General features: G+C 36.9%; 1 protein-coding gene across 8 annotated transcripts in view; it reads right to left on the bottom strand.

Annotated features, from left to right (window-relative positions):
* LCORL (ligand dependent nuclear receptor corepressor like) overlaps positions 1-15,276 on the bottom strand; it is an 84,022-nt gene that overhangs the window by 988 nt on the left and 67,758 nt on the right. Inside the window, exon 8 of one of the 8 annotated variants that reach the window (XM_071556729.1) lies at positions 3,991-13,936. The exons of the other annotated variants lie outside the window; for them this stretch is intronic. Within the exon in view, the coding sequence (XP_071412830.1) occupies positions 13,905-13,936 (32 nt within the window). The 3' untranslated portion in view covers positions 3,991-13,904. Of the gene's footprint in view, positions 1-3,990; positions 13,937-15,276 lie in introns of those variants that run through there. 8 annotated transcript variants of the gene reach the window in all.

Raw genomic sequence — 15,276 nt, 5'->3', positions numbered from 1 at the left:
TGGCAGATTGTGTATTCTGGTGGGGTTTTTTGTTGTTTTACTGCACTGTGTTCCAGAAACACTGAGGTTAGAACCTGACTGTGCTGTGCTCTGTGCTGTAAAGTAGATGGGGCTTGTGTTGGGATTGCTGAGGCCACGTCAGTTGGCAGAGCCCCTCCCAGCTCAGCCTCCTGCTCACACGGTTCTTTGCAGAGGTGCAGTAACTGTTCTGCAGGCTGAATCTGCTTAAATCATCTCCAGCTGGCACTGCAAAGGCACAGCCTGGGAAGCGTTTGGGGTTTGTTTTTTTGCTGACAGTGCTCATCTGGTTCAGCCATGAAAGACTAACACGTAGAAAGTATTTTGTTTCAAATCTAGGAAAACAAGTAATGTAAGAAGGCAAAGAAAGCCAGGCCTTTGCAGGGGTCACTCAGCAAACTGGGACAGATGCGTGGGTTGAATCATCAAATGGTTTGGGTTGGAAGGGACCTTTAAAGGCCATCTTATCCAACCCCCTGCAATGGGCAGGGATATCTTCAACTAGATCAGGATGCTCAGAGCCCTGTCCAACCTGGCCTTGAATATCCAAGGATGTGGCATCTACCACATCTCTGGGCAATCTGTTGCAGTGTTGCACCATCTTCATCATAAAGAATGTTATATAAAGCACACTCAGAAGACATTTTCAATCCTAATTTCAAACCCCTCCATCGCTACTTTTTTTTTTACACTATCTCCTGCAGTGATTTACCCCTTGTGTGCAATTCATTGTTTTTCACCATCCTTTTCAAAGATTTCAAGAATGATACAAAGTTGAAAATATTTCTAATTACTGAGATACTAAATATAATATTCTAAATACTCTAATTAGGGGTATGAGGTAATTACCATGCTAAAAACTACGTAAACACAGTTTCCTTTTAAAGGGGTGTTTAAGCAGATAAAATCTCTCTTAATGGCTTTTACTTGCTGCATTTCAGGAAACAGCTTCATCACAGGACTCTGCAAATTCTGAAGGATCGAATCTGCCGTCGTGTGGTGCTCACATGGGTGTGCAGAGTGGCTGAGGACAGTCAGTCAGTACAGGACTGTAACCTAAAACATACTGGCTTGCATTTCTCAAAGACCCTTGACTGATTAAAATTTTCCTATGTCATGGCAAGAGGGAAAGACGGTTTATGCACCAGCTAAAGTGACAATTCGCTGTTGTGTTTCACAGATGATCTGAAACACCATTTTAACTCCTTTTACACTTTAATGTGAGCTCTCTAGAGGGCTTGCGTGCCTTTCTGACATGGCAGTGAAACAGGCATTTCCCATTTACTAAACCTAGTTCTCAACCCTCTGTAACTGGTGTATGGCTCCTATTCCCACATTTACTTGTGTCATTTTCCAAACTCTGTCTTTTCTCATTTTTGTCTTGTACCCTTTTCCTCTGATCTTTTACCTCCTATAGAAAATGGAGTGCAAGCATAGTTGATGGAGAAGACTTCTGTCAGCAAGATTACTTTCTTGAACTTAGAACCTCTTCAGACTTGAATATGTGCCCTCAGAAACTCAAAATCCTTTCTTATGACCACGGGATTGAGTGTGTATGTGAGATGGTGTTAAGGTTGACATCCCAAGTTAGCAGCTTTGCTCACCCTTACTGATTTTGTGCTTTTCAGCCAGGTAGCAAAATATAAACTCCTAATACCTGGCCAATAGCTAATAGATAGGGCAGGAATGATGTTGTTTGGCTTTGGTTTTTGGGGGGGTTTGGGTGTTTTTTGTTGGTTTGGGGTTTTTTGTTTGATTAGTTTCTTGTGGTTTTTGTTATCTGAAAAGAACATAAATGCCTCCATAATCAAGAAATTGCAAACTGTGAAGTATTACACACCTGCAAAGTGCTTTAAAGAACAGTATTTCTACTGTCTTAAAGCAGTAGACAGATAAACCTTGTCAATGCTGCGAAAAGGCCAGGAAAAAACCCTAAAGGTTTGGGCTTCTCATATGATCTGGCATGTTATTTCTGTATATAAACCAGGAATTGTGCCAAGTTGGTATGGCCCATTCTCCAAACATCACTGCTGCTGGTAACCCAGCATATACCAGGATTTGGTGGAATTTGGACCACCATTCCTTCCCTTGAAAATGCTGAGTGCTGTAATAGTATTAAACAGCCATTTCTGACTAGACAGCTTTGTGAGGGACTGTCTTACTCATTATCTTTTAGGGTTTTTACAGGTTTCTGTACAAGGTGTAAAAGGCTGGACTGAATTTGGAAAAGTATGTGCTGGTAATTGCCATGCAGTGATTTATTTACCTTTCACAGAAGTAGTCTAGGAAACTCAAGACTTCCCTTTTGAAAAGAATGCATAAAAGCAGGAATAGGAAAGTGTTATTTTTTTCAGTTCCCCAGTATAGTATACAAAAAGCTTAAGTATTTTAGAAAATTTTACCTTGAGAAAAATAAAGTGGAAAATATGGTTAGCGATCTGCATTAAGGTATTTGTTAGCCAAGAGGAACCTAGTCTTTCATCTCACTTTTCATTCCTTTACATGTAGTAATTTATTTTCTAGTTGCTGATGTAACAAGGTAAGAAAATGGTGTATTTAAATAATATTTTTAAATCAGAGAATGTAATTAAAGGAATAAAGTTAACAGAAGCAGTTACATTTCTTGAGCCAAATCCACCAATAGATTCTACTCTAAGTTTTACTTTCCACTCTGCTTGAAAAAGCTTCACAGTGCATTAAGCATTCCTAGTAAAAGAGATGTTATACAGAGCAACCCTCCTCTCAGGAAGAACTGCAGGTTATAGCCTGATGCTACCAGAAGCCATGAAGCCTATTTCAGTAGAGCCTGGAATTCGGCTGTAGAGTATTCCTACTCTACATGTCCCTGGAGTTCTCTGTACAAACAGTTGCTCCAGTAAGAGGAAGGAGGTCTCTTTAACTTCCAGTAAAACAGGCATTTACTGACCCTACATAATGATCTCTAAAAATGTTAGAATTTCAAATCCTGAAGCCATCTGTTTACCATTCCAGCAATGATCATCTGTTTTGTTTTTATTTGCCTGGGACTGACTCAGTTAATTGGCTTCTGTGCATGTGATTTTTGGAAGTCAGCTACAGGTGCTTCTGTGATGTGGAACATAAACTCCAGCCATGGCATATCCAATAACTTTGTTTTCACTAGGGAATTTGAAGACAGGTCAACTGTGCTAAAAGCCCAGTCAAAAAGAAGACAACAGTCTCCATTTTTTCATAATTCTTTGTATGAAAAATTTTTGATGTTTCTTTAAAATGTTTTTTCCATCTTTAATTACACTACCCTCTACTAGCCCTTGTCTCTAGCTACTCTCAAAGTGCTAATACATACTTACTGCTTTATTTAAAAGATTGCACATGTATAATAATTGATCCTGATCATCCTTATCTTTTCTTAGAAAGGAAAGAGAAAAAAGAATATGTATGTGACTATACCTTTTGATCTGAAACAAGCAATCTGAAAAATGCAAGCTCTCCTCTGCCCTTGGCTCTCTTTGGATGCTGCTGCACACTGAACCAATGGGTCCAGAAAACTGTCAGGGAGGACTCCAGGTTTTTTGTGTGCTGCAACTCTCAGTTCCCACATCATCAGTACTGAAGTACCTCGAAATATACTATCTCTCAACAGCACTAAAGAAAGAGTTAATTGTCTGTGTTATTCTACCAAACCACAGCAGCCAGATCAGAGTGATGCCAGTGGACTCTGCAGTCCTGTGTGCTCTCCCTGGCTAACCAGACAGCCCTGTCTGTAGTTAAGTTTCCAGGATTCCCAGGGCCTAAAAGGATCATCTCTCCCCCCCAAAATGTCTTCCTATCATTAAAGCAACACAAATTAAATAGAAACATTTTTGAATTCAACCTTCTACTAAAGCAAGCAACAAGTGGCCTTCCCATGCTCTTTAAGTGCTAAAGAAAACCCTGGTCTTTTCTACACTTCTTGCTAAAAGTGCCTGAATGCAAATTTTTTTTATTTATTTATTTATTTTTTTTTTTGTTTTTCTCAAACCATCATGCTAATAGAAGTACTGATTTTTTATTGCAGGACAGCAGAGCAACACCAGAGAACCTGATAGACTTGCCAAGCACAAAATGAAAATAACTTTCTTTGAGTTGCATATTTTTTGTGCAGTTTGGAGCCACTTTCTTCAGGAAAATCAGGAATTGGACATGTGGTGTAAGAAAACGACAAAGCTTAAAAAGATCTGGCTAGCTCCAGGCCATACATTTGCTGAGTTAATCTGTGTCTGACGTGTCACGAGAAGTTGAAAAAAAGTAGGAAAAAGAAAAATAGGGAATAGGAAAAATGTCTCTTATTTGTTAGGTGATCCCTCGGCATTTCCCATCAGAGATTACCATCAATGCTGTCTCTCTGAATGCTGTAAAACAGCTGTCAAAGTATCATTTGTGCGGTTCTGTTTCTCTAAATCTTGTGCAACACTTAGACATAAAACGGTTTCCTTTGAGCCAGCTGAGAGCAAGGTCAGACTGGTTCTTATACCCTCCTGTCTGACAAAAATTCTGCAAATTGCCACCATCAGTGAGAGCATGGAAAGTGTAAAAGCACCTATGATACATAGCACTGATATGAGGCCTTTACAGGTTTTAAAAATAGTAAAACTTTAGCAGCATGAAAAGAATTTTCTCTGTACAAACTACTCATATATTTCCCCAAAAAAGGGAACAGTGGAATACATCAGGCTCAAATCTACAATGACTACAGTAGTCTCAGCATGATTTCCAACAGAGATTGATTTGACAACACAACATAGAGTGAAAAGAAAGTAAACCAAGTATGCTGAGTCTGATTGTCTAAAATTTAAGTTCATCTCTCCACAATGCCAAAATGCAACAAGAAGAAATCTACAATGAAAAATTTTAGTGTCTTATTTCCATTTAACAAATCGATTCTCATAAATGATATTTTTCAGCTGAGTGGAGGGAATCCCATTTGGGAATCTGAGACAGAAATGCCCTGGAAATCAATCAAAGCAAGCTGGGGAGATAAGGGCTGTTCAGGGCATCTTAAAAATCAGACACAGGAGCTGACCTTAACACAGCTGGAGTGCTAAGCCAAAGGAAACAGTACAGAGTACCAAGACAGGAGGTGAACTGAATGGAGACAAAAAGGGATGGAAGTCAGAGCCAGCCACAATCGCAGACTGAAATTTTGGTGGAAAGCTTATTTTGCATTTCAGACTAACTCAGAAGAGTCTTCTTGGTCTGAGGGGAAAAAAAAGGATGAGAAGAAAATAGGAATGAAATACAAAACATATGAGAAAGTGAGATAAAAGAGGCAAGTAGGAACTTGAGAGCACTTGTGGCACGTCAGTGAAAGAGGATTACTTACTGGGAGTTATGTCCTGAATCTAGATATTGAGATATCCACACACTGTTCAAGCTTCAACTTGCACAGAGACAAAACTATATAGCAGTACTAATTGCTAGTGCTTCATCTTCAAAGAACACAGCACAACAGTGAAACTACACAGCAGATGGTTGCATTTTCAGGTAAACCTTTGACAAGTGTAATGGATAGCAACAGGTTCAGAGTGCAGTTACAGAAATGACATGACCTTCTCCCCAAAACTAATCAGCCTCAGAAAATGTTCTCACTTCCTTACACATAACAGTTCATAGAAAACATAAAAGGTTTAAATTACAATTTCATTGCAGAAATCAGGAAATAAACTTTTTTAAAAGAGAAACTAATCAGATTTGTGCAGCCATGGAAGCACAGAGCTCCACGCAGACGGCTCCCCAAAACACAGGGCAGGTTGGAATACATGTTGGCAAGTTTCAGTACAGACAACATTCCTTCCCCCTTTTAAAGTTCTAGTTATTTAAAGCAGCCTAAGAAAGCTGTGTAGAACAGTGACCTTCTTGACAAGAATCACCATGTTTTGCAGTAATAGGGACAACTTAGCAGTACACTGAAGGCACAGAGTTCTTGAAGAACAAGAAAGAAAAATATTAATAACAACTGTCACTGAAGTGGGCATGGAGAAGTCCGAAAATTTTAGGGAATAATTTACTAGTAATGATAGTATATAATCTGTTAAAGAAAAAACAATCATATTATCTCAAATTGTTCATAGCACACTCTCTTAAAAGATCTTGGAAACAAAAAGCAGCTAAGAGTCTAACAGTTGTAAGGAAGCATCAATCACTGAGTGATAGACAGAATGAATTCTTAGCATCTACTGAAACAAAGTCTGCCTCTGATCATCAGTTCCACGAAAGAAAACTACCTAATTTCCAGTCATTACCAGAAGTTAGCAGCATGCAAATAAATAAATTAAAAACCCCCAAACACCTGTAGTGCAGATGAATACTGTTGTATTTGCATTAGAAACATACTAGAACCAAAAAAAGGGGTTTGCTATATTTATTCTACTTAATCATAACTAAAAATTGTTTTGAACAAGGCACGATAAGACAAAGGCTGGAGGTTCAGAACTACATATGCTGCTGGTTCAGGCTGTTCTCAGAGGAAGCAGAATGCCACCATCTCAGTGCTGTGATGAATGCAGCTATGGAAATCTTGTCATTTAAGCTCCAATCTTTAATTCATAATAGTTTTTTGACATTATAAATGAAATTATGTTATGGAAAGAGAGAGCATCTCAGAAACATGATGAGACAGTCCCTGTGTGGTTTATAACCCACCAGACTTCTGAATTAAGGAAGGTCAAACAGCAATTTGCAAATAAGTAATTTCCTTTTCTGAGATTTCTACTACTTAAATATAATTTAAAACCAGCTGTGAGTAGTAAACTGATAAATAGGAAATGTCAGCAATGAATACGATACACAAGAGAATTTCTTCAAACACATGTCTTTAGAACTTTAAACTAGAAAGACAGGTAGCAGCAACCACTATAATTTTAAGAATTGATAATTTACATTCTTAAATTTAAAAAATATTGTTACTGATTTTTTTGACATTTATGCTAAGTTCCCCAATAAAAACACTGAAATCTAATTTTAAGTACTTTTCCCCCCCTAACACTTACCCTCCATTCCAAATGGGAAACTTTACACATAGATAAGGGAGCACAATCAAAGTGAGAATAAGAACTTTTTTTAATTAAGAAAAATGTCATAAGGCATTCTTACAGATTCTAGACAAGAATTTTTTAGCTAGGCTTCCATTTCATGTACAGGGAAATAAACCATTGTTTGAACCAAGATTTCAACAGTTTGAAATAAGACAACTCTGAAGGCAGTAAAATATCAAATATAATCTCTGCATATTTGTGAAATCCACACCTTAGGTAACAGGAACCTGTGAAAGGTCCATCTGAAAACACTGACTTCTCTAAGCATCTTAATTTTCATGTATTGTATGTACTTTAATATGAAATGTGAAAGTCTAATTATTCTAATTCCTAGTAGGACTTCAATTTAGAAATATTCTACCCTGAGCTACAAAGTGAAACAAAGAATAAGAATACCTGCATAAGACCTGCTTGGAAAAACATGACTGTAGTCACACTACTCACTGATGGCTTGACAACTGACACAAAACATTGCAAACAGAGCAGAAATTCAGAGATTTATGCTTTTGAAAGGATTTTAAGTCCTAAGTTGATGTTAAGGCCATTTCTGCTGGTAGGCATGAAGGAAGAAAGGCAGGTGTAAAGTTGATCATTGAAGAAAGAGCTACAGCCAAGTTAAGATACCCACCCCACTCACAGAGAGAAGCACAGACTCTTGTATGGATGCTTATAAATAAAGACAGAGAGAAGCACGTGGCAGGAAGTGAAGGATGGAGAGCAGGGGAGCTGCCACAGCCACTGAAAGCAAAGTATGTGAGACTCTTGTCTACGTTTCTTTATGGTAAGGAACAAATAAAGCTGAATGCAGACATAAGACAGGTGAGTTTCTCCTGCTGAAAGAACAAATCAAACAGTAAAATCTGTCAGATTGACAAAAACAAACAAAAGAATACTGAAAAAAGCACCTTGTCTAGGTCTCCATAACTCAGAAAGTTTATCATAAAGGCTTACATTCTCTTGACACAGCAAGAGATACCCTTACAGGTACTCTAAAGAACTTTAAGAATAATCTAAGCAGCCTACCGATGTCTATATGCAAGAGTCCACATCAGAAAATGGTTATGAAAACCATTTTTCAGCTATGAAAAAATGCAAAGAAAAAAAATTGCTTGACCTGTTCTACAAGAACAGAATGCCATATGGGAATAGAAACAGTAGCTTGTCTAGAGTTATAAAGCATCCAGAGCTGCTGGCCCAAAAGCATGGAGCTAGGAAGACAAAATGTTTAAATATCCTGATCGTGGAAAAAAACATGTATCTTTACAGTGTAGGAAAAAAATTAAGTTACCTGGTCTTCAATAAGAAAAAATGGATTAAAAAGTAGGTATGGCTGCTTACAAAGGCTTTTCTACACCTGAGTTTGAAGAAATTTGTGACAAAGTCTCATTGACATCTCTCTCATGGTCTGATAAATCTCTTAGCAGGTGTAAGAGATAGTATGGACCAGCAGGAGTACACAGAAAAAACAAAACAGGAATAAAACTAGGCTGCACTCATTTTCTGCAGAGCATCCCTTGGCACTCACAAATTACAGCCTGGAATAAAAGGAAGGCTGATGTGTGATCTGAGTATCAATTCAAGGTTGGTACTAAGGCATCAAAGTATGAAGAGAGGATGCAGATGGATGTCGAACAAGCAGAGTGTAATGGTCTGACACCGTTTCAGACGTGGCTCTGAACAAACTAAATGAATAAAAGCAATGGTGTGGAATAAACAGCAGCTCAGCAGGGGCTGCAGTGCTGCACCAGTGCAGGTCAGGCACTTCTGCACCAGGGGCTGGGGCTGCTACTGAGGGTCACATGTGAAGCAGAAGTTAATGCTATACTGACATCCAAACAGGAGTGGGATAGCTGACATTGGAAGAGACAGCCAATGGCAATGGTGTAATTTTCAGTACAGGAGCTAAGCCAACATGAAGTGGCTTGACATCCTGTTTGGGCTCATCAGCCTTCATGAAAAGGTGTGCACACCTCCCATGCTTCTGTGAGACAGGAAAAAAGGTAGGAAACTGCAGGGACAACACAGATCATCTGACTTATTAGAATGAGCAATTAATAAAAAAAGTTCATGAAAAAACACACAACTGAGAATGAAAGATAAAGTGAGCATTTTGATGAGAAAACAAATCATTTAGCTGAAAGTTGGCAAAAATATTAACAGAGGAGATATGAAAACTGCAGCAATTCAACATGATACCTTATGCATTGAAATGAGAAGATGGAGAGAGATGTGTCTCAAGAACAGCAGTATTTTATCAAGGCACACTGCAGCCAGTCAAAAAATCGAGTCATAACCTGGTTAGGAGTAAAATCTGTGGAGTACATTTCAATTATTGCTCAGTTACACTAACTTTCAACTTTTATTTTACTAGCAGTGAAACAGTTAACATTTTCTTTTCGAGCTCTTTATAAAGCACTATTTAAAAAACTCTATGGATAACAAAGTAATTAAAAAATTCCAAATGATTTCTCAGCTGGGATCTCAATCTATTTGCAGTATTTCAAAGAAGTGATTTTCTCTTAAAATTGTACCTTAGAGAGGTTCACAGTTCATTGGTAGCTCATATCCCTTACAAATATATTCAGGTACAGGTCTATAAATCACATATTTGCATATAATTCTATTTGGTAAAACCCGTAACTTCAAACATTTGCTCTTCTGATTTATTTTGAAATATCTAATAAAATCTTTTAAATAACTACAAAGTAAACATTGTTAATGAGGATTCCACAAGCTTTCTTTGCTGGATGACACACGCAAGAACACCATCATATTTTATATTACATTGACAACACGAAGCACGACACGACCTCGATTCCCACCACGGGCGAATGCACCAAGCTGTGCTGTGTGTGTGGGGGGTGTGCACATGAATGCAAAATGCTGCTCTTAATATCTTGAGCTTTCCATAGAAAGCAATTTCCATTCGCATGCATCCATCTAATTAGTTGTTGATCACTGTAAAAATATCTGTCTTAATTAAAAACTGAAGGCTGTCAACACCTTTCAGAAACACTCATCCTTGGAAACACCCAAGATTCAAGGCCATTTTGGAGAGCCTTTCTCTTTCATGCTGACCACAGGAAACACCAGAGGAAACAAAAAAGGCTTATGATTAGAAAATGGTGTCCTTGAAATATGACAAAAATCTTACTTGTATTAAATTAATATCCAGTTACAAAATGAACACAAGGAAGAAGGAACATAAAAAATGAAATGTGATTTCTAGCAGCCACCAAATGTTAACCTACATTTGAAACAAAATTTCAGTTGAGTTAATAAGATTTAGCACCATTCTGTAAAGCACCTCAACAAATATTTAGGCTTTCTCCTAAAATACTTAAATAACAGAAACATTTCTGTTAGTCTCAAAGCTTATTTAAACCATACCCTTAAGTCACAATTGTGTAATTATAGCAAACTCAAAGGATGCTGCTAGCAAAATGATAAACAGTGAATAAGTATGTGGCATTATATTTGGCCAAGAAGATTATATTTGGAGAAGATTTCAAATCATCAAAGGTCAGACTAAAACTATCCTTTGTTGACTGAAAGAGGAATTAGAGAAGGAAAATCTATCCAAGAATTCTGCAAATGGCCCAGTCATTTAAATTTTCCCCCTCAATTCTGGACTCAGAATCTGCACTTTTTGAATGCAACTCACTGAAGATTCTAGTAACTTTACAAAGACTGGATGAAAGAAAAAACCCAGCACTAGCTTTAGTGTATAAACAATACAGGAATGCAAACTAAGGCACAGTACACAGGCCTTTATCAATTTAAAGCACCTTTCTTGAACAGGACTATTTTCCCAGAGCTCAACACCAAAATGTGGAATTGTCTCAGCATAATTAAGCTCCTCTGTGACTGCCAGGCTACATAAATACTTAATTTACAAGTTACATCTTCACAGGCTGTGACTGATCTCTATCTTTTCCTATCACACACCAACCGAAGCTCTGCTTTAAAGCTGTAAACTCCTAAAAGAAGAGAGGATTTTAAAAAGGATATGTACTTGTCAGACTTTCAGAAGTGCTGAGCAGGCCTTGGAAGATTGCGATTTTCTCTTCTAAGAGAAAGACGGAAGCAGATAGACAGAAGCTGGTCTACATTTATATAGTATTACCAGTTCCCTAAAGAAAGGTGAAAAATGTACCCATTTCCTCAGGACTGAGGACACATAGGAAAGCATGAGTATGAGTTTCTTGTTTTTTGAAGAGATAAAATTAAAAGAAGATAACAAAACAATATTGAATAAAGTGATAAAAAAAACCCCAACTTGGGTACAAACTACACAAAAAGTTAATGATCATGGGACTAAACTACAGACATTTCCTCGCAGGAAAAGGATATTAAAGATTTCAAAGTTGAATTATTTGAAAGAAATCCACTATTCAAAAAATCAAAAGTGAAAATCCTTAGCTCAGAACCCTCAAAAAAATATGAGGAGCAGCACACCCTAAGGCAATATGCAAATAACCACAGTTTAAAACAAAACAGCACCCAAAACTTACACACCGCACACGAGATCACATGACGTGAGAAAAAGAAAAGGGAAGAAAAGATTGTATGCAATTGCATTTGGCAAGTAGAATTCCAGAGTGTAAAACAAAATGGAGTATTAAACTGTGGTATTGGAGTTGCTGTTGTTGCATTTTGGGGAATGAGGCAGAGACTATTAAGGTCATTAAATGAGTCAGGATTTATTACACATATATAGTGAACTATATATCAAGTCTACCTTTCTGCTTTTGTACATATGCATTAAAAATGGCTCACTTATGAGAACAGTCATTCATTTCATACTCTTCCTACATCTCTATTAATGTTCTTATTTTGTTTAACGTCTGCCTGTGAAAAAGTAACTTGTCTGGCAACTACAGTTATGAAAATTTCTATCTGCTTACTCTGCATCACAGGCGAAACTTATTTTAGAGCCAAGTAACCCTCTGATGAAAAGCCTTTGTGAAAAGCGTTTTCTCAAGATTAACAGGTTTAATGACAGTATGTCTCTTTGCACTTTACCTAATAATTTAAATTTGTCCTTCATTGGGACTGTAGAACATGCTCCTTCATGAAAGAGAAAGCTGAACAGCCCTGCTAAAGACAATCATCTTTGTCACTAGATCATTGGTGTGAGACTCTTTCACAGTAGCAGGGAGGCAATTCCCATTTGTAGCATTATCACTACTGGATTGCACCACCATATGACAAATTAGCAACAATACTGGAATATTAAAGCCATACTAATACAGATGTGTAAAAAAGAGTTCACAAAATTTTCCTTCCCAATTTGAAGAAAATTTATGGTAACAGAAGTCAAGCTTAAGAAAAGTTTTGTCTGTACTATAAATATTGATGTTATTTTATATGCACAAGGAAGAGACCAGTCAGACTCACAAAGTTTCATAGTTAAGATTCTTAACTCTTGCAGTCAACTTTGAAATGACTAGAAAAATTAGCAAATTCTTATTTCAAGTATTGCACTAACTTGATTTCATTAAGAAAGCATTTAAAAACTGCATTCAAACATAATGAAAAAATAAAATGGAAAATTCACATTCTCTGCACCAACAAATCCAACAGATTTCTGTTCTAAAACTCCAGACTACTTGAAAAAAGCCAAAACATAAGGGAGAAAATGAAAAAGGTCATTTCAGATGAAGAAAAAAATCCTAACTTCAAGTGACTGGAATTGATTTTTAAAAGCTTTTCTGTGCAAACTCCCATCCTGATCTGAAGGGCAAGTGAACAGGTGGGTGATGTCAGCACAGCACACAGCACTGCTGTTGGACAGGGCCCACAGCCTTCTCTGCATCTGGGTTAAGTCCACACCCTCTGAAGCAGATTTTTAAACTATTCAGTACATTGTAAGATCCTAAAATGGAATATTTTAGTGTCCCAGTTTTATTGTTGTATAATAGTTTCTCTTGTTTTAGCTTGGCTTTCCTGAAGCCCTTAGGCCCAGTCCAAAGCACGTGAATGTGACCTTGAGCATTACAAGGAAACACAGTGAACCACTCTCATGAAAACATAAATGCTTTCCTAAAAACATCCTTATGTAATTTTCTTTGCCACCAGAGAATACTAGTGTTTCAGTGTTGCTAAAGAAATCAAAATGGCCAGAACAGATTTACAGTAAAAGGGAACTGCTCCTCAGCACATCAAACACGTTGTTGAAGCAACAGTTCAGAAGTCAAGTAGGAACAAACATCATCTGGACCAATATATTTACCAGCCACCTTATCTTGAACACAGCAGGCAATGTGAAAAAGTGATTAACTCTCTTCTGTTGCTACAAGGAGTACACGGTTCCTTGATACTACCTTGACCTCTAAGAACTCAATTACTTTATTCTCGCTCGCACATGACAATGAAAACTGAGGATACATAAAAATTTGGTAACAACGTTCTGCCTCTCTGCCACAATGCTGCACAATAAAATTAGCAACATCACAACCCCTCTCTTTCCAGAACATTCTGTAAGACCCCAAGATCAGTAAAACGTCAAGCAAAACTTCAAATATTGATCATAAATGTGTATATAACAACATTGCAAGCATGACAACAGAACAATGATATAGTTTATGGTAGCACATCAACAAAAATACAATCCAAAGAACATATGAACGAATAATGATGTTTTCATATGCATTAAACCTCCAGATGCAGGAATTATGTTTGAAGTCACATGCATGCATTGCTAGAAATCACATTCCTTCTTTTTGGGCAGTAGCTGTACTCTGGACTTAAAATGTTTGTATGATTTCCTTGGCTGGTGCGGAGAGTACACAATGTTGAATCAACATGCCAAAAGAGGACATCCTTTCTGTATCAGACAATCCCCTGATACTGCAACAGTACCCCTAAAAAAGATTTGGGGTTACAAGTGTGGAGATAATTCAAGAATTATCATTCTTTGTCTTCTAACATTTCCTTTATCAATGAACTATCATATCCTTTCTAAAGACAATGGTTGATATGAGAAACCATGAGCAAAAGGGAAAATAACAAAAACTGTAAATGAAATAATGTAAAATATCAAAATAGTTATCAGATTTCCTGAAGATCCGAAACTACAGGAGGAAAGTTATCAGGTAAATATAATTGTGTCCCAATTAAAACTAATATGAGACCAATCACAGTAACAGGTCTTACACTGCCATAGAAACAAAATGTTTACAAATAGATATAATTGGAATGCAACATTTTCTCAATGAGTTACAAGTATGAGAGAGCTCTTCATTTGCAAAACAGAAACAGATATATGCCACCCTTTCCTTTTCTAGTTCTGTTTTTTTACAGCAATGTTGTGTCAAGGTTTGAAATTCTGCAAAACAATTCATTTATGTTGAGCTTGGCCCCAAACCAATGAATTAAAATACAAACCAGTAGTCTAAAGATAAGAAATGCTGTTCTTCGGAAAAGCAAAGGTTACACCAAATGAGCTTAACATGAAGAACTCTGTATTACCACATGAAGTACAAAAGAAATAAAGCATACAAGAGCCATGATATTGTTTATGATACAACTTACATTAACTTTTCCATTTATTATCAGAGATCCTTTTCTACAATACAGAATATAAAGGGGAACCTAAGATTTACTCTGATATTTTGAATAGGGTTTTTTTGGGGGCAATATATCAGATTAGCTAATACAATATTGTTTCTACAAATGAAAACTTCTGCAGTAATTTAAATCACATTGCAGAAGTTTTAATTGGTGATTATTTCACGCCTTAGTTATTTTGTTGTGATGAGTTGGGACTTCTGTTTAAGGAGATCTCTTCACCTAACAGAAGAAATAAGAGTGCCCTCTTTCTGAGTAATACAATGGCCTTTCTGAGATCACGGTTATACTGAAATGTATAATAAATATTTACTTTAAAAATTGATTTAATTTCACACTAGCCTAAAAATATTCCAAGCCAAGGTATTCAGCATAGTAACAGTATATTGTACTTGTCAAGAATAATTTTGCATTTTAAACTGTACTGTAAGGATTCAATGTGCAAACCCCTTAGAGTCAGCAGATTTCATCTGGCATTAAATGCACACTAAAATGGATCTCTGAATGAATAATTCTCAAAGTACAAAGTACTATTTCTTACTGTATAATTATAAAATCATTACAGATTTATAACAGAAATCATTCAATGACAATTTAAAAAAACCCCACAGCTATATATGTTAACAACACTGAA

Source organism: Pithys albifrons, chromosome 5 (genome assembly GCF_047495875.1).
Source record: "Pithys albifrons albifrons isolate INPA30051 chromosome 5, PitAlb_v1, whole genome shotgun sequence".
NCBI classification, from domain to species: Eukaryota; Metazoa; Chordata; class Aves; order Passeriformes; family Thamnophilidae; genus Pithys; species Pithys albifrons.
Note: the sequence above shows the minus strand (reverse complement) of the source record. Positions and strands in the feature narration are given on the sequence as shown.